The sequence below is a fragment of the Sciurus carolinensis genome, chromosome 2, assembly GCF_902686445.1.
Source record: "Sciurus carolinensis chromosome 2, mSciCar1.2, whole genome shotgun sequence".
Lineage (NCBI taxonomy): Eukaryota > Metazoa > Chordata > Mammalia > Rodentia > Sciuridae > Sciurus > Sciurus carolinensis.
The window spans coordinates 10,473,536-10,491,863 of NC_062214.1; the positions used below are offsets into that span (position 1 = coordinate 10,473,536).

An 18,328-nucleotide genomic window follows, 5' to 3' on the forward strand; every position below is an offset into this window, starting at 1 on the left:
TCTTTGGCTGCTGTGGGGAAGGGTCTTCCCTGTGAAGCAGTCTCGTTTCAAGGTTTCAGACGTGCAAAATGACAAACTGTCAACAAGGCGCTCGTGAATATGTCAAGCTGCCCTGAAAAAGAGGAAGGGGGCAATACTAACCCACGAAGGCTATTTCTACCCAAGGCGAAGCATCGGCTCCAAACCCTGGGGATTTGGGTACTTTCTTCCCAGACACAGCAGATGTGTAAACTATCCTCTCATTCAAATGAGGCTCAGACCAGCTGTAGGTTTCTTTCTAAAATTACAACATAAAGGGCAGCTACTCTTGGTGTATCTGGCTGGGGTTGAAGCTTTCATAAATTCTCAAGAATCAGTTCCTCTATCTTTTACAGGAAAACCACCCAATTGTTAGTTAAAGGAAAACTGCAAGCGTAACTGTCAGTCAGGGCTACTCATTTTCCCACATCGCTCAAATAAGTAAACCCTACTTTTAAAAATGCTTAATGCCCCTTAGGAAAAGACCCAACTCCTCTGAGTTGTTGACTATATTGACAAACCTGAAAGATTTTTAGCCTGAGTGTGCCTACCTTTACCTTATAAAACTGAGTAACCACTGCAGTTTTTTTACAAGGATTACTTCAGGAACATTAAATTCTCTTTGTGAGTATGCTAATGGCTTATATTACTTGACTCGAACTTAACAATCAGTTAGTTCAGGATTTGATTTTATAAAAGAAGAAACGGAGCCTCAAGAGAGGAAGGAACCAGTTTAGCACCGTTAGTGTTACAGCTGGGACTACAATCACAGCCAGACACTGAGGACATTAGGAAGAGCAGCAGATTACTACCGTCTTCCCTTGGCACTAAGGGTGATCTGATCAAAGGCCAAAAAATACTTGCCTTCACTGGTTACAGTCAGAAAAAAAAAATTGACTTTGTAAGGGTTGCTACTTTATGGAGAACCATATTTTATATCCCATAATCAAAAAATATTTTATGGCTGGGCACAGTGACATATGTCTGTAATCCCAGCTATTGTGGAGGCTGAGGGAAGAGGATTGCAAGTTAGAGGCCAGGCTGGGCTATATTTAGCAAGACCCTGTCTCAAAATTAAAAAAACTTTTAAAAGGCCAGGGATTGGAACTCAGTAGTAGAGTGCTTGCCGAGCATGAGCGAGGTCCTGGGTTCAACACCCAGTATGGGGAAATACACACACACACACACACACACACACACACACATACATATATACGTGTAAACCAGGTTCCCACAAAGTCCCTCTGGAAGGCTTGTGAGAACAAGTCAAGAGTGATGAGATGAGTAAATCAACCCTCCTCAAAGAGAAAGTCATTATCTCCTCCTATTGCCTGTTAAGTCGTCTCACACCAAGTACATTTAAGTGCAAAGCTAGGGGCAAACAACTGAGAGTATGTTCCTCCTGGACAGGAATTCAAGCCTTCCTTCCAAAGACACAGCAGGCAGCACTCAGGCCATGACTCAGATCTGGGAGTTTTCTTCTGGAATGGCCCCGGCTTCTGCTGCGGATCCGGGCTCGTCCACTGGCTTTTCGCATTCCCCCTGCAGGCGCTGGGGCTTGGGAACCCTATCTCCTACACCCCTCTACACAGCCAGGCTGGCAAAGCTGGCAACCCACTCAATCCCAGCATTTGTTGGGCACTTACTTCGTGCCAGGTGCAGAGGACTCTAAGACCAATGAGACAGACATAATAGGTGACCTCAGGAAGCCTGGGCTCCAGAAGACAGACCCAGGATATAGAGTTAGCACAGTGAGAAGAGAATCTCCAAGCAGACGGGCACGGACGGGGTGGAACATGCCGAGGCAGAACACGACTCCAGAGCGAGGAGGCGATGTCCGAGCTGGGGGTGCACACAGGAGCGCGGGGGGCTGGGTACAGAGGAGCAAAAGAAGAAGCCGAGTTTGGAGAAGGATGCACCTTTCGGTACGACTGGAACAGAAGTCCCTGGAAGAGGGAGTTACAGGAAGTAGAGGCCTGCGAGCCCCATGCCGAGCCAGGACCTCGACAGGTACTAGGGAAGGTACAGAGGAGCGGCAGGCTAGGCTCAGCTCTGTGTTTACAACGAGGACTCTCATGATAATGTGAAGAACATAAGGGTGAGGAGAGGCAGTGGAGAGTGGAGAGGGACCAGTGCCACTCATTTCTGCAGTGTGAAGTTACAAGCAACTGCGGCCACATGCAAAATTGGAGAGCCTGTACCCCTGGGGTGGCTGCCATGGTGACCCCCTGAGAAAGGTGGAGATAACAGGCTACTCTGCAGTCCCTGGCACTCCTGGACACTCAAAATGTGCACACAAGGCCAAGTTTCAGCATCTGGAAACAATGACCCAAGCAGAATCCCAGGTTCCCTGAACATGGCAGCATACAGGACCATGGCCAGCCTATCTGCCAGTATAGCTGTAACTGGGACCAGATCAACATAAGCACTGCAGGGAAGAAAGAGGTCAGGGAGGCTGGAGAAAAAGGATCAGCGATTAAAAGCACAGCGCAGAAAAGTGCCAAAAGGATTCTGCGACCAAAAATCTCAGGAAACAAAGGAAAAGGAAGACAAACAAGAGGGAAAAGACAAAGAAAAGACTGCTATTTCAGTAGTTCCTCTGAGGAATCTCCATGGGAAATTTCTTATTCATTTCTATCATGAAATTCAGGATACAATCAATTAATTACATTATTCAATACCAAGTAAGGTCTCTGGGTTTGGGAGCTAATCATAATCCTGACAGCAGGTAAGTAACTGGCAGCCAAAAACCATTTGCTTCTATCCATTTTACCATTATCCCGCAGCTGGTTTTTCAGAACCACGGTCTGCTGCCCTCCAGAAGTACCAGGTACTCCTACATATACACTAAAAATGCCAAATAATGGTATCGAAAGTCCTTCCCTCCACCTTTCCTACTTGAGCGGCCAGTTAACTCAGCACTAGGGCAGACGATTTCAAAGGTCTTTACACTCTTTCCAAAGTGGTGATCAGACACCTAAATTTAGTTCATTCAAACCAGGGTTAACAGGAACGCTTAGACCTAATGGGTCATCAAGATGACTAGAACTTCCCAATCTCTCCAAGTCATTTCCGTGTGTCTTTTTCTTTTTTTTAAGTGAAGTGAGTCATAGTGTATAGATCTTTCTCCTCTGCACAATATGGAGGGTTTTTTTTTCCCCTCTGCAAAGAATGGTGTTTAAGTCAACATTATTGGGAAGTTTAATATTCATCTTCTTGGAATCAGAGTGCACTACTGTTATAACAAGGTTTGAACCTAGTCAGGCATTAGATTGTATTTCATAATGAGCGCAGCTATAAAAACAAATGTCAACTGGAAGGAGGCCTATTGCACAAAGCCTGCCTCTAACATGAATAAATCTTGCTTTCAAGTCACAAGCTACTGTGGCAATCGCCTTTATCCGAAACAATCAGATCATTCACAGTGAAAAACAGTCAACTGTGACAGAGAAGCAAAGAGGGACAGCAGAACACCTGACACAGGCCTCTTAAGCCACAGAGGAGGGCGGCACACTGCGGTTCTTCCATTCACCGGAGGCGCCCGCCACCCAGCCTGTGCTGTCTTTAGGACGCAGGACCAACTCCAACACGACGATGACTTCTACTTTTCAAACCAGATTCCTTCAAATCATTTAAATGCTAGAAAACCATTTTAGAGTCATTCACACATGCCAGCAGAGCTGCCTTTCTGTACAGCTAAGTGCCGAGCAGCACGGAGGCCACCTATTAGCATTAAAGATTAAGCAAGGTCATGCTCACTTGATCAAAGCGAGCTGGCAGTCTTTGCCTGAAACATTTGTTTCCCAAGCTGCCACATTCACCCACACTCAAAAGTGCACTTCACCCCTGGTTCAAGTTCATGCATCCTTTTATTCTAATTAGAATACAGGGTAATTTCTATGTAGAAGATACAGAAATTACTATATTGTCTTGTTTATAAAATTTCAAAAAAAATTATGTATTATTTTTCTGGTAACAATAGATTAGGCAAGCTCAAAGTATGACTTTGTACAATGCTCTCCTCATTTTAATATGCTATGAAATACTAAGTTGTTTTTTTGTTTGTTTGTTTGTTTGTTTTTTGCGGTACTGGGGATCAAACTCAGGGCCTTGTGCTTGTGAGGCAAGCACTCTACCAGTTGAGCTATCTCCCCAGCCCGAAATACTAAGTTTTTAAACTTCCATTTTCTACTAATCATAAACACATTTCTTCAAATTCTTAAAACTTAACGGTTTTGATAAATTGACATGACCTTGGAAAAATCAGCCACTTTTGTTTAACCCAAGGTCACTTGAATTCTACATTTTTAGAAATGCCACAGAGGTAAAAAATAGATTCACTTTTAAATTTAAAAAGAAAAGCTAATTTTTTTTTTTTTTTTTTTTTTTTTTTTTGTGCTGAGAATTGAACTCAGGGATGCTGTACCACAGAGCTACACCCCAAGCTCTTTCTATTTTTTATTTCAAGACAGGGACTCAGTAAGTTGCTAAGACAAGCCTTGAACTTGAGATCTTCCTCTCACTGGGATTATAGGCTCGCACTTGTGCCACCACTACAGGGCCAGGCTGATTTCGATCTTAAAAAAGGAAAACATTTCCATGGTAGAGGTGAGAAAAGCCCACAGTCTCAATTCTTTAAGATCAAAGGAACCACCTCCAGGAATGTGGCAATCCAGTAAGAAGCTGGAAAAATTTTAACATCTTGACTAATCTCTGGGATTTAAATGTGGTGGAGAAATTTAAGAACAATGAGAAATTAACTGAAGATCCCATTCAATGCTAGTAAGATTCTTAAGTTTCAACAATGTTTGGGTGCCAGGTCAGGCCACTGACCTCAAACTATATGAAATCAAATTCAACCATAACTTATTTATAATATGAATTTGTTGCCAATTTAGTCAGTTTCAGTATAAAAAAGATTTCTTCCTACTTCCTCCACTGTGATGAAGGGTCTCACTACCAGCTCCAACACATCTCACCAACAATTTTCATGGAAAGCCACTCTGGGCTCTACTGCATTAAATCCAATACAGACAAAGTGTCCACATATTATTAAAGTCACTGCTGGAATTCATTCAATTAATTCAGAGACTAGAAATGGAATGCAAATTTATATATTGATCAATCATACTTAGGCATATTATGGTGGTTATAAATATCAGTCCATCAGAAGTTAATATACATTACAGCCCAAGTAAAAAGAAAACCTATCAAATTAAACCAAGGCTACCCCCAAAAAGGTTTTTGTTTGTCAAGCATACCAAAGGACTGCCTGATGCTTTCTTCTTTCTTTTTTAAATGAAGCTCAAAACAGACTTTCATACTAGTTGATAGATCTCACAATTTGCCTTTTGAGACTAGAAGCTGAAAACAGAACACCCTGCCTCCTCCCTTTACACAAGCAACAATCTATGTTGTACATCGCTATTTAAGAAACTGAGACAGTGTGGTTTTGGTTAATCCTCACAACCCCCGCAATGACATTTAATCGGGAGTACATATTTTTTTTAGAGGATTCAGCTGCTTGTGAGAGAAGAAACTCTGCATGTTCTCAATCTGTTGTACAGATTCGTGGGCTACCCGACCTTCCTAACTTTATTGATGAGGTTTCCGAAGACATGACATCTCATCCCTGACCGAAGGACAATATGCTCGTTGAGGAAAGATGCCATTTTAGAGAGGGTTAAAACGTTTACCTTCCCTGCTCCCTGCCTGAGAGGGTGACATTCTGGGGACGGCAGGCCGGCTGGTCCTTGGCCTGATGCTCCTCGCTCGCTGCTCACAGAGCAAACCCCTCTCCCCAACAGACCTTCCCTACCTCTCTTCTCTAAGGCCGCCGGCCCTCCCGTGCGCACCCTCCACCGCGACAGGAGGTCGATCTCTTCGCAACACTGTCACCATCAGAAATTGCTCGTGTCGACCGCCCTGTTCGACCCCGGCTGCACTAGACAGGGTCTCGCCTGTCCTGTGCAACAGACGCCCGCCCTGGCGCCGGGCAGGGAACCGGCGCGCCGGTGCACATCCAATAAATGAATGAACCGGAAGGGGGAAGGGGACGGTCGCCGGGGGCCGGGACGAGCGCGGGGACCCGGGGAAAGGAAGCGTGCAGGAGGGAGCGGCAAGCCGCTCCCCGGGGAGACAAAGGAAGGGCGTCCGGGGTGGTCCTGCACCGAGGCGAGTCGCGCGGGCGTCAAGGAACCCGGGGGACAAAGGGTGGCGGGCGGGAGGCGGGGGCGGGAGCCGGGCCCCAGCCAAGGGCTCCCGGCGGCGGCCCCGGGCGCGAGGTCACCGGGCGGAGGGTTCGCGGGGTGGGAGACCCGGAGGGGCTGGGGGCGCCGGCGAGACGCGGGCCCACGCGGCGGACAAAGAGAGGCGGTCGCCCGGGCCGCCGGCCGGTCGAATCGCCGAGCCGAAGGGCCGGGGCCGGGGCGGGACCGGTGGGACCGAGAACCCGGGTCCGAGGGGAAGGTTAGCGCGGCCTAAGCCAGCGGCCTGCCGCGCCGGGCGCTCCCGCACCTGGTAAATGGCCGCCCAGCTCCCGGCCTTGTCGATCTGCTCGAACTCCTTCTCCATCTCCATGGCAGGCCAGGGCGGCCGCTGCGCCTCCTGCTCGGCCCACCGCGCCTCCGCCGCTCGAGGCCGCCTCGCGCTCTCAGCCCCGAGGCCCGCTACGAGCCTCGACTCCCGCCGCTACCGCCGCCCCAGCCGCCGCTGCTACTTCATGTCAACCCGGCAGCCGGAAGTACGCACGGCCGGCCGCGGGCTCCGCCCCCGGAGCCGCAGAACCAACCAGCGCGCGGGGATGTCCGCAAGCACTTCCGCGGGGCGGAGCCGGGGGCGGGGCCGGGGAAGCGGCCTCAACTCCGCGAGACCTGCGGCTGCGCGCGCTCCCGCCACCCCTCCCTGCTCCCGGCTCGGGCGTGGCGCGCGCCGGTTGCCAAGGCGACCTCGGGCCCCGCCCTGGGCGCGTGGGCTTGGGAGGCGCGGGCGGATCTGGAGTTCAATGCTCGAGCCAGCGGGTTGAGTCACGTAGTGAGTGACCTTGAGACAGTCACACATCTTTTCTGCGCGCGGGGGCCCTGGCCTCAGGGCTCCCGGTTGGGTATGAGCGTTGGGCAGCATGTTCCATTTTTTGTCTTGGTTCTAGCCAGATATCCACCCCTTTTTCATGAACTTAACAACTTAACTGATACTTCAGGCTGCTGGGAGCCCCATCCTCTCCAAGGGTAGGGCCCCGGTTCCGTTTGGGCGCTGCAGGAGTGACTGGATGGGGTCCTGGGATGTTTTTCAGTGTTTCCCAGAGTGTCAGCCTGAACTCAAGGCCGAAGGACCCCTGTGCCCACCGCCAAAGGATGCAGACAGCTTTGACCCAGGGGAGTCTAGGAATCTGTTTTTCATCCGCAACCCTAGCCAGTTCTAATATGTATGGTCCTTGGAGCACACGGGAGAAGGCCCGGTGAGGTTGCCTTCCTGCCAGCTCTAGTTTAAAACCTCCTTCCTGGGCCTCCAGGTTATATGGAGATGGTGGACTCCATGGGATCAGAGGACCTTATCATCTCAGTTCTCTGTTCTGTGACCCCATCACAAGCCTGCCCAGGCAGCTAGCTGGTAGGACCAGTTGAATTCTAGCTTGTTCCTTGGGTGCTTGTGGCAGGCACTGTATCGGGCATCCCAAGTTCTGTCCTTCCACAATCACCTCCAATCTAGACATGATTAGTCCCATCTTAGGGTTGAGAAAACTGAGGCACAAAAAGGCAAAACCACTTGTCTGGAGTAGCATTGCAAATTTGTTTCTAACCTGATCTTCCCAGGACGCTAGCTTTGGAGCCAGCCTGCTGGTGCTCAAATTTTAGCTCTACTTAATCCTGGCTGTGCAGCCTTAGGCAAATTACTGGTAATCTCTGGTTCCTCTGTTCTCTGCTTTGTAAGATGGAGGCAATAAAAGTGCCCACCTTCTAGAGGTGCTGTGGAGAATTAATGAGAACATACACTCTTCTAGTGAGTGGCTCAGTAAAAGTTCTGATCATTATATACCTTCAAATAATAGCAAATGGGTTGCACATGAATTCTGAATAAATACAACTGATAGGCTCTGTGTGTGTGTGTGTGTGTGTGTGTGTGTGTGTACATATATATTTTTGTTGCTGTTTTCATTTTTAGTTCAGACATGAGAAAGGTCTTTGGTCACCCACTTACCTGGGGGATGGAGAGGGGTGAGGAGGGAGGGTGGGAGGGGACTGCAGAGCGGGGGCCAAGGCTGGCGTCAGTCCAGTGATAGAAACTACCTTATCCACGTCTTAGCCCATTTAAGCAACTCTCCAGTCCATGTGCTTTTTCCTGCCTTATTTATGTACTTAAAGATGAATTTGTCTGGACCCCCAGCCCTGAGCGCTTCCTGGGGAGAGGAGAGTGGAGTCATCTGGTTCCTTTCCCCATATGCAGGCTAGGGAGGCAGTGAGTCAAACACCCATCCTGAGCCCTGGGGGCCCTCAGCCATGCAGTGACCGCCCGGCCTTCGATAGGGCCAAAGCTCTAGGCAGGATTTTCGTGGGGAAGCGTGGGTGAAGGCAGGCTGTAACAGGGCCCAAGTTTGGACTTTCCCGTGGCTGTACGAGTTTCCTAGGGCTAAGTTGCCACAAATCTGGTGGCTTAAAACAAGAAAAGATTGTTCCTCCACAGTCCTTGAGGCCCCTGAGTCTGAAATTAAGGTGTTGACAGGGCCATACTCCCTCCCAAGCCTCCAGAGGGAACCCTCCCTGACTCCCAGCTCTGGTACCCCAGTGATTCCATGGCTTATGGTGACATACTGCCCCCTCTGCCTGGTCTTCACATGGCTTTCTTCTCTGAATCTCCTCTTGCCTGTCAAATCTCTCTCTGTCTTATCCTTTTTCTCCTCAAGGTATTAGGGATGGACTCCAGGGCCTCGCGTGCTAGGCAAGCTGTCTGCCTCTGAGCCACATCCCCAGCCCTTTCTAAATTTTATTCTAAGGTAGGATTTCTCTAAGTTGCTGAGGTTGACCTCGAACTTGAAATCCTCCTGCTTCAGCCTCCTCAGTCGCTGGGATTACGGGCTTGTGCCACTGCATCCAGCTGGTCTCATTCACTTAAGGACGACTGCCATTGGATTTAGGCACATCCTAATCCAGAATGACTTGGCAATTCCAGGTAATCCAGATAAGCTCATCTCAGATTTTTAAATTAGTAATGTGTGCAAAGATCCTTTTCAAAAAATGTGGTCACATTCACAGGAACTGGGTGTTAGAACTTGGACATGTCTTTTTGGGAGTCCCCTGCCCAACCACGCTGGTGGCAAAAGGTGAAACCTTGTTACACCTTGTTACAAATATTGACCGTGAATGAAATCCCTAATTCCAGGCCCCGGCTCGTTTGCCCTCACCTCTGTTTCTCACCCAGCGAGAGCTCTGAATATTGGATCATAGAGCGCCTCCCCATGCAAAATCCTCCTTAGAATAGAACGTCACTCCTAGCCCTGGTTCGCAGAGCGCCTGACCTGGCACCTGCCTGCTCCCCACCTCTCTCCCTTGCTTGCTTGGTCTGTCTCCTGTCCTTCTTCAGTACACCCAGCTAGTTTCCACCCCAGGACCTTGGCACCAGCTGGTCCTTCTGCAGGGGTCACTCTCACAGATCTTCTCGCCCTGCAGGTTCAGGTCAAGTGTCACCTCCCTAGACAGGTCTGGCTGATCCCTGTCTGACACGGTCCCAGGCCTTCCCTTCTTCATGCCTTGCCCATTTGCCTCTTTTCTCTTTGCTGGCTTTTTTCCTCAACTTGACCTCGACTTCGTGTCATGTCCCAAGAACCTAACATTGGTTGGGAGGAGGGACTCGGAACCCGAGTCTTCTGTGACCTGGAGGCTGGGCTTTCCCCCTAAAGCTCCACTGGTTCCCAGGAGACCTGACCAGAGCTAGCCGAGCCCCAGAGGCCCCAGCCATGTGATGACGGTGACGGACGTCTTTGGGTGATGACTGGTTAGAGGGTAAAGAAATGAGCCTGTTGTCATGCTGGGTAAGACCTCCTCCTGGCAAGCGTGCCGAGGAAGGCTCTCGCGTGGCTTCTCAGCCTTTACTTCACAGATTTGGCTAATGGAGAAATCAGGACTGCAAATCAGTGGCCCCATTAAACTTTCCTAAAGGTCCTGGGCACTGTCAGTGGAGAAGGACAGCTGGCCACCAGGCCTCCCATGGGTGACTGGCTCCTGACAGCACTTCAACAAGCCTCTTTGTGAAGCGGGTCCTTGTCTTCCCGGGAGACAGCCTAGCGTTCAGGGCCCAGGATCCAGAGGGAGCCAGGCTGGACTCTAGTGAACTGTCACTTCTGCTGAGTGGCCCCTGCTGACCGTCCTAACAGGGAGTGTGCGTCCCCTGGCCGCGCTGGTCCTAGCACTGCCCTGTCCTCTGCCTGGGGTCACTGTGTGGTGCTGCGGTGTAAGTTTTGTGTGGTTATCATCTCTCTCCGCTGCTGAACGTAAACTTGATGAAGAAGAGAAACCAAGTTGGTTTGGTTCAGTGTTGTCTCTCTGGAGTTGCGGGTTGTTCCAGAAGGGCCCGCCAGTCCTCGAAATCCGGATGCCAGGTTCTCTGCACCTACAGGCTCCAAGCACCGGGGTCCTCGGGCATTCCAGGTCCCAAGAAGGGAGGTGGGCCTTCCCTTTGAGACTCATACACTCTCCTCACAGGCTGTGGGCACCTGGCCTGGGTGACCTATGGGGACAGTCAAAGACACCTTTGAAATGGAGTAACTGTGGGCAAAGCTAAGGCCCAAAGCCCTAAAAACTGGAAGTAGAGGGCCTCAGCCTCCAGCTGCGGGAGGGTGTCATCTAACAGTGTGACCTTGAGGGTTCTATTTCCCAACAGCCTAGCAGGCCGGGTGTTGTCCCCATTTCAAAGATGAGTGCTGGCTATATAGCCCATCACCTAGAGTGCCTGCCTCGCGTGCTCGAGGCCCGGGTTCGAGTCCCCAGCACAGTGGGAATGCAGAAATAACAAACAAATAAACGAAGCCATTTCAAAGATGAGAGAAGAGCTGTCCAGGGAGGAGAGAGGCATGGATGAAATCAGTGAACACCCAAATACAGAATGCTGTCCCAGAGGGTGGAGAGATGTGGGACAGCGGGCCGGAGCTTCCAAATCCTGTGTGACCTTAGCTAAAGTTGACCTCTCAAACTTTCAGGCCTGGGGCAAGCTGCTCAACCTCCTGATATCAGCCTAGATGCTTTTCTGTGAGAAAAACCCAACTGATGGCTTTTGCAAAACAGAGAATGACTTTTGCAAAACGGGGAATTTACTGGTTCATGAAAATGGGAAATTCAAAAGTGGGTTGCTTCAGGCGTAGTTGGGTCCAGGCGCAATGTCATCGTGACTTGTCTCTCTCTGACTTGCTTATCTGCTTCCCTTTTGCTGGCTTCCCTCCCAGACAGGCTCTCCTCCCCAGATGACCAGGATGGCCCCAGCAGCTCCAGGCTCACATCTGCTAGCTCAGGAACCCAGGAGGAAGAACTTCTTTTCCCAGGGTCCCTCACCTTGAGCCTCATTGGTCCAAGTGAGACATACATGGTATCTCTAAACCGATCTCTGTCCAGGGGAAAACTTGGCAAATGAAGAAACTGAGGCTCCGAGAGGTCAATGGTAGCCAAGGTCATACAGCTAGTAGGTAATAGAGCAGGATTTAAATACAGGCATCTGGTTTCAGAATCTGTGTTCTCAGCCATGATGCTATGAAGTTTCCCAGAGAACTCCCAGGAGCTTTAAAAACAGCAGTAATGACGAGGCTGCTAATGACCATGATCGTGACTCTCACTTCCCAACAACTCTACCTGTGCTGTTTTGATCGCCATTCAAGTGCATCACAGAGAGGTGAAGTGACTTGCTCACGGTCACACAGGTAAGAAGGTATTGAACCCAGTCCATCTCTACGTGCTGCTTCTGGTTCTGCACCATTCCCCAGCTCAGGGGAAGCAGGCAGCCGAGAGCTCCTCCCGCCTCCTGTCTCAGGGGGCTCTTCCCTCTCTCTCCACCCCCAGAAAGCCTTTCGGAGGCCATTCCACGCCATTAAAAACAGTACATAAATACAACCCCAAGCTGGCTGTCTTGCAAGAGGGACTTCCTGGGGTCGGGAGGAGGAGGTGCTCAGGGGAACTAGGGGAATCACCTGGGTTCTGAGAAGGGTGGTTCGCAGGCCTGGGGAAGGTTCCGGGAGGACTGTCAGACACCAGCCCGGCCTCAGTTTCCAGTAAAGGAAGCATCTGGGGAAGGTTCCAGAGGCCACAACGACAGCCCCACCCCAGTGCATAGGGTCAGGGTGAGGGACATTCGCCTGCATGGGGGTTCTGGGTGCAGACTGCAATCTGGGGTAAATTCCCTGCCCTCTGGGATCCTCAGGGCGTGGCAGCGGGTGCAGGGGTGTGTGCGAGGCTGCCTGGCCTCTGGTTGGTGGTGAGGCTGATAACTTGGGGCTGGTATTCCCGGGTTCTGGGAATACCCTGGGGAGCTCTTGCCACCCATGTGGCCCCTGCTGGTTTACATCCCAGTTCTTCAGGCCGGGTGCTGGGGGCGGGCCGAGCTGGCTGCGTGGGTGCTGCATGCCCCGTGGGCCACACCAGGCGGGTGCTGCTGTCACTGTCTTGAAATCCTTAATTTCTGAAGGGGGGGCCCTGGATATTTTTTTGTACTGAGCCTCCCAAATTCTGAAGCTGCTCCTGGGGTGGGGGTCCCGATCTTCCTGTTCCTCAAGGGGGTTAGAGGCAGGTCTCTGTCTTTGAAGATGGAAGCGGGCTTGCCCCTTCACTGCGCGAGAAACCACTGCTCGCGCTTGGGGGACATCCTGACGCTGTCATTATCCAGATAGTCTCCTGTGTTGAATTGTTAGGTGTCAGTATTGTGAGAGTGTCGCCTGTGGGCTCTGGGCTGAGCAAGCACTTTATCTCCATCTTCCTTCTCCATCTCCTCAGCAACCCCACGAAAGGGACTATCAGCAACCTCACAAGGAAACTGAGGCCCAGAGTGGTTATATGACTCGCCCCCTGTTGCACAGCATTGTATGTAAGTTGAGTGACTCTGTAGCGGGATTGTACCCTTATAGGGCAAAGGAATTTCCCTTCCTTCCTTCCATCCTTTGATTGAACCCAGGGCCTCCTGCATTCGAGGCTAGCGCTCTACCACTGACCTAGATCCACAGCCCAAGCAACTCGTTTCTCAGTGTAGATTTAGGTAGCACTGTCCTGGACCCCTTGGGAGAGATGTGCCTTTTGTAACTGAGCACTTAACTCCAGTAGCCTCTGCATTTAAAGATGGAAGCGTCCTCTGCAATCCCGCCAGGTAGAGAGGCGGGGGTTGGCCTGCATGTTCCTTCTCTCGTGCTGGAGGAGTGCCCACGGTGAGCGCTCCCACTTGGAGTGACTGAGAGCAGAGGGATCCAGACGTGGCCATGGAGATCCACGTGGGGACCAACTTTCTTCTGAAGGCCACGGCTATCCCCACTGCCCATATCCTGGGAAAGGCCAGGCACCCGGTTCACTGTGGGATGGGGAGGGCCTTCTGCTTCATCAGGGCCCAGAGGAGGAAGAGGGGCCTGCGCTCTAGAGAGAGCCGGCAGCCTCCACCAGGGGACGTAGAGCCCCAGAAGGTATTCATCTTTTTATTTGGGGTTTTCCTTTTCTGCTTTGTAACTCCCCCCTGTCACCCCAGGGCTTCAGTAAGATTTCCTTCCCTCCCTGGGCTCTTCCAAGCAGTTGGGTCAGCTACTCATTGTCCCCAGTGTCGGTTCCTTGTTCTTCCATAGAAATAGGACTTAGATGGACGCCGCCTGCCCACCAGAGACTGCACCTCCCCGCTTCCCTCGCAAGGGCGGGCCGGCACGTGGGCTCTCTTCCACCCTTTCCTCATCGTCCCGCCTGGACTGTGACGTGGCGGACAAGGGCCAGGTAGAGGGATGGAGAAAGAGACAGGAGCAGCCGGGCACCCTCACCCCTAGACCCTCCTGCCTCAGACTGAGGACACAGACTCAGGAGAGAGGCTGAGAGTGCGCAGCTGGCTGCTCGCCGGCAGCACTGAGGCCCAGCCCTTCCTTAAGCCCCTGTGGGTGGGGACTCGGGGCAGTACCTTAAGTACTTAAGTACCTTAAGCCCCTGTGAGTGGGGGACTCGGGGCAGTATCTAAAGTACTTAAGTACCTTAAGCCCCTGTGAGTGGGGGACTCGGGGCAGTACCTTAAGTACTTAAGTACCTTAAGCCCCTGTGAGTGGGGACTCGGGGCAGTACCTTAAGTACTTAAGTACCTTAAGCCCCTGTGAGTGGGGACTCGGGGCAGTACCTTAAGTACTTAAGTACCTTAAGTCCCTGTGGGTGGGGGGCTCGGGGCAGTACCTTAAGTACTTAAGTACCTTAAGCCCCTGTGGGTGGGGACTCGGGGCAGTACCTTAAGTACTTAAGTACCTTAAGCCCCTGTGGGTGGGGGGCTCGGGGCAGTACCTTAAGTACTTAAGTACCTTAAGCCCCTGTGAGTGGGGGACTCGGGGCAGTACCTTAAGTACTTAAGTACCTTAAGTCCCTGTGGGTGGGGGGCTCGGGGCAGTACCTTAAGTACTTAAGTACCTTAAGTCCCTGTGGGTGGGGACTCGGGGCAGTACCTTAAGTACTTAAGTACCTTTAGTCCCTGTGGGTGGGGGACTCGGGGCAGTACCTTAAGTACTTAAGTACCTTAAGCCCCTGTGGGTGGGGGACTCGGGGCAGTACCTTAAGTACTTAAGTACCTTAAGTCCCTGTGGGTGGGGGGCTCGGGGCAGTACCTTAAGTACTTAAGTACCTTAAGTCCCTGTGGGTGGGGGGCTCGGGGCAGTATCTAAAGTACTTAAGTACCTTAAGTCCCTGTGGGTGGGGGACTCGGGGCAGTATCTTAAGTACTTAAGTACCTTAAGCCCCTGTGGGTGGGGGACTCGGGGCAGTACCTTAAGTACTTAAGTACCTTAAGCCCCTGTGGGTGGGGACTCGGGGCAGTACCCTGCCGGAAGCTGTCGTGCTCAGTCAGCCAGCCGGGCCTGCTAAGGCTGGGTACCACCTCCAGGTGCGGACGGCCCCAGGGCCGGTCAGCAGCCTGCTGCAGGCGGCGAGGGGCAGCAGGGGCAGCAGAGCCCTGGAGAAAGGGCCCCAGGTGGTTGCCAAGCAACCTTGCAGATGGGCTGCAGGGCGCGCGAACGTTCCCCAGATTCTGAGTAACATCCTGCAGAAAGAACCTGAGGCAGTGTGGTCTTCCTAGAGTCACAGGGTCCTGTGATCAGTTAGATCTCAAAGAGGAAGCTGGAAAGTTAGGGGCAGCCTGGGCCGTGACCGGCGCCCAGCAAATGTCAGTTCCCTTTGGAAGCAAACGCCCTTCTCACCCAGCTGCCCACCATCCCTTCCCCCTTTCTGGCTGGTGGAGGCGGGAAAGTGACATGGCCTTGTCCACCTCGCTTTGTGTGGGGTCTTGAGAGCTGACGGACGGGTAATGGGGCAGCATCGCCCACAAGCTCCTGGGACGGTTCCCCCTTCGGTAATAGGGACGCACAGGAGGAATGTCCTCACCAGCCTGAGACGCAAGAGCCAAGGAGGAAGCACCTCCGTCCCGGAACCACCTGCTCGGGACTTGTCCAGGCGATCGTAACCGCGTGGTGACCTCTGGGGCCACGAGGTCACTGGAGCTTCGTCTTCTGCCTCTACCTTCCCCGGGGCCTCACGTCCAGCCACATTCCTGCCCACAAGCAGCAGCTGCTCTGGAACTTGAGATCTTTAGGAAAAGCGTCTCCCGTGTCTCTCCTGACGTCCCCACTTCAGGAGGGAGATCTGCACGGGAGGGGCGAGGCGGCTCTCCACTGCCTCTGAACCCCACCCTGGTGTGGCTCCACGCTCCCTAGGGGCCGGCTGGTCCACACGTGTGTCCAGCCCTCGTGGGATGACCACGCAGTCCCCTCGTGGTCCATCCCCAGGGTGCTCAGGGCCTGGGCGAGAAGGAGCTTGCTCCGAAGTTTCACCTCGCTCATTAGAGCCAATTTCCCTGCCCACAGGCCTCCGACGTCACACGGAGACAAGACCGTTCTCGCCAGGATGGAGCTGGGGGAAGGGAGGCCGACCCACCTCTGGGGCCAGGCAGCCCTCGTCCAGGACACCCTTCCTCTGCCCTCTGTGGGCACCCAGGTCACCTGACCCGGGTCTTCTCCAAAACAGGAAAAAGGAAGAAAGAGGGAGAGGGGGAGGAAAACGGAGCGAGTTTCAATCATTTTGAGAAATATGGAAGAACTAGAGAGAAGCAGCTTGGGCTGGGCCTCCTCCCGGCGGGCTGTCAGTTCTGGCGCTGCAGGTGGAATATTTTTAGTGTTCTCATTCTGTTTTTCTAAGCACAAAAGTGACACACAATGCATGAGGACTGTTTGAAAATCGGGAATGAGAGAGGCACCAGTCACTTTCCGGTCCTTGTCTCAGGGCACTGTCAGCCACCTGGTGAGCTATTTCCGGCGTCTCTTTGCTTCTCTGGGTCTCAGCATCTCTAGCTCCCAGTCCCCTCCCTCCAGCCCTGGGCCATCTTGCCCTGGCCCGCCGGCCCTTCTCCAGCTCTGCCTCCTCCTATCACGCTCAGGGCCTCCGAGCTTCAGCCTGCACAGGGGTCCTGTCTCCCGTACCAGCCAGGCCACGGGGCCCAAGCTCCGTCTCTTGACACCATGGGAAGCGAGTCCCTCTCCTCCACAGGGTCTCTGGGAAAGCTGGATATGGACGCAGACTCAACTCGCCCCGGTTTCCAGCTCAGCACTGCAACCTTGACGTCCTCACCAGCTTCTGTCCTTCTAGACGGCTCAGGAATGCTTCTGGCTGCAGGTAAGATGTCCCAAGGCCAGCAGTAGCTCAAGCAAATCCAAGTCAGCTTCCCCACAGAACAAGTCTGGGGTCACTGATCCCACGATGACCTGTCTGCACCTCTCGGCCTCAGTCTTCCTCCAGCAGCTCTCTGGTCAGGTTCCTTCTCAGTCTCCTGGAGTGGACCCAGCCCTCCTCAGGGCCTGGCCAGGGGAGCCAGGAGTTCAGGCTTCAGGAGATGCCTCCATAAGAAGCAGGGGCCACTGTGGGTGGCCACTGAGGTTCCCTGCAGGCTGGACAGCTTGGAGGACGGCCATCTCCCAGAGGTCCCCGATGGGATAGAGCCCCGTTTGCCTACGGACGCCCTGCTGGTCAGTGTCCCCTCCCTGGTCCACGCCCTGCTCCTCAACCGGGCCTCAGAGTCGGCTCTGGGAGAAGCTCCGTCCAAGTCAGAGACTTGGGCTCTTTCTTTTGTCGAACTAAAAGGCTTCAGATGGAAACATGTTCTTCTGCTAGCTGTGAATCCAACATCTGATCCTCTGACTAACAGAAGTGCTGGGTTTCCAGCGAGGCCCCAGTACACCTGCTTTGTGTCGGGCACTCTGCATCGCAGTGAAGTGTGTTCGGGTGCCTGCGTGCCTCAGCCTGGGTCTGAAGGTCATCCAGCAGTTAGGGCCACCTCCCTCCCCCCTGGGCCCACTGTGCGGTCAACTCAGTCACCCCCCCTTGCAGTCCCCCTCAGGCCCAGACCCAAGCCCCTAGAGCCAGCTCATCCGGGGCAGTGGCGGGGCATAGAGCACTTTTAAATCAAATCTGAAATCACAGTTGCTTTTTAGGAAATGTTTATTGTGTTATAAAACATATACAGAAAAGCATACTATACATGTGCACATATTCAGAAATGTACACATATATCGTATATAGATAAGACTTTTCCGTTATGTATTATGACGATATATACATATGTATATACAGAATACATATATCATACTTTTTATCATCACATATATATAGGCTTTTTGGTATGTCTTATAACTCAATAAACATTTCCTGAAAAAAAAAACAGACTTGACTTAAAATTCCTCTCTACCCCACCATTATATGTATGTATCTGTAGTAGGGGTGTGTGTGTGCGCGCGTGCGCGTGCGTGTGTGCACGGGCGCTCAGCTTAACGAATTCCCACCCACTGAGCGTGCTCCTCTTGCCAGCATCCAGGTCAACATGCAAAACTCTTGACCCCTAGAGAGCCCCCCAGGAGGGCTCTGGCTGCTGCCCCTGCCCTGCCGCCCCTGCCCTGCTGCCCTGTCCTGGGTTTTGCCTGGCTTGAGCTTCCCGTGATGGGTGGGGCTGGACGCAGGTCTGTGACTGCCACGCTCTGTGATGGGCACAGCTGCGGCTCCTTTGTTGAGTCTGACATTTTGATCAGAGGAGGTTTGAGTTTGAAGAATGATGAAGAGCCAGCGTTGGTGACCAA

General features: G+C 52.4%; 1 protein-coding gene and 1 long non-coding RNA gene across 3 annotated transcripts in view; one reads left to right on the top strand and one right to left on the bottom strand.

Moving 5' to 3' along the window:
• Ptpn1 (protein tyrosine phosphatase non-receptor type 1) overlaps positions 1-6,746 on the bottom strand; it is a 60,432-nt gene extending 53,686 nt beyond the window's left edge. The window contains exon 1 of one of the 2 annotated variants that reach the window (XM_047542458.1): positions 6,535-6,746. In XM_047542458.1, coding sequence (XP_047398414.1) covers positions 6,535-6,597 — 63 coding nt within the window. In that variant the 5' untranslated portion in view covers positions 6,598-6,746. The remainder of the gene's footprint in view (positions 1-6,534) is intronic. The other variant, XM_047542459.1, reaches the window with a different exon arrangement.
• A 4,744-nt stretch (positions 6,747-11,490) lies between these two features.
• LOC124977807 (uncharacterized) lies at positions 11,491-17,735 on the top strand. The gene is made up of 3 exons (XR_007107263.1): positions 11,491-11,917; positions 12,984-13,074; positions 16,639-17,735. It is a non-coding gene; the product is annotated as an uncharacterized LOC124977807 (long non-coding RNA).
• Positions 17,736-18,328: the final 593 nt, after the last annotated feature.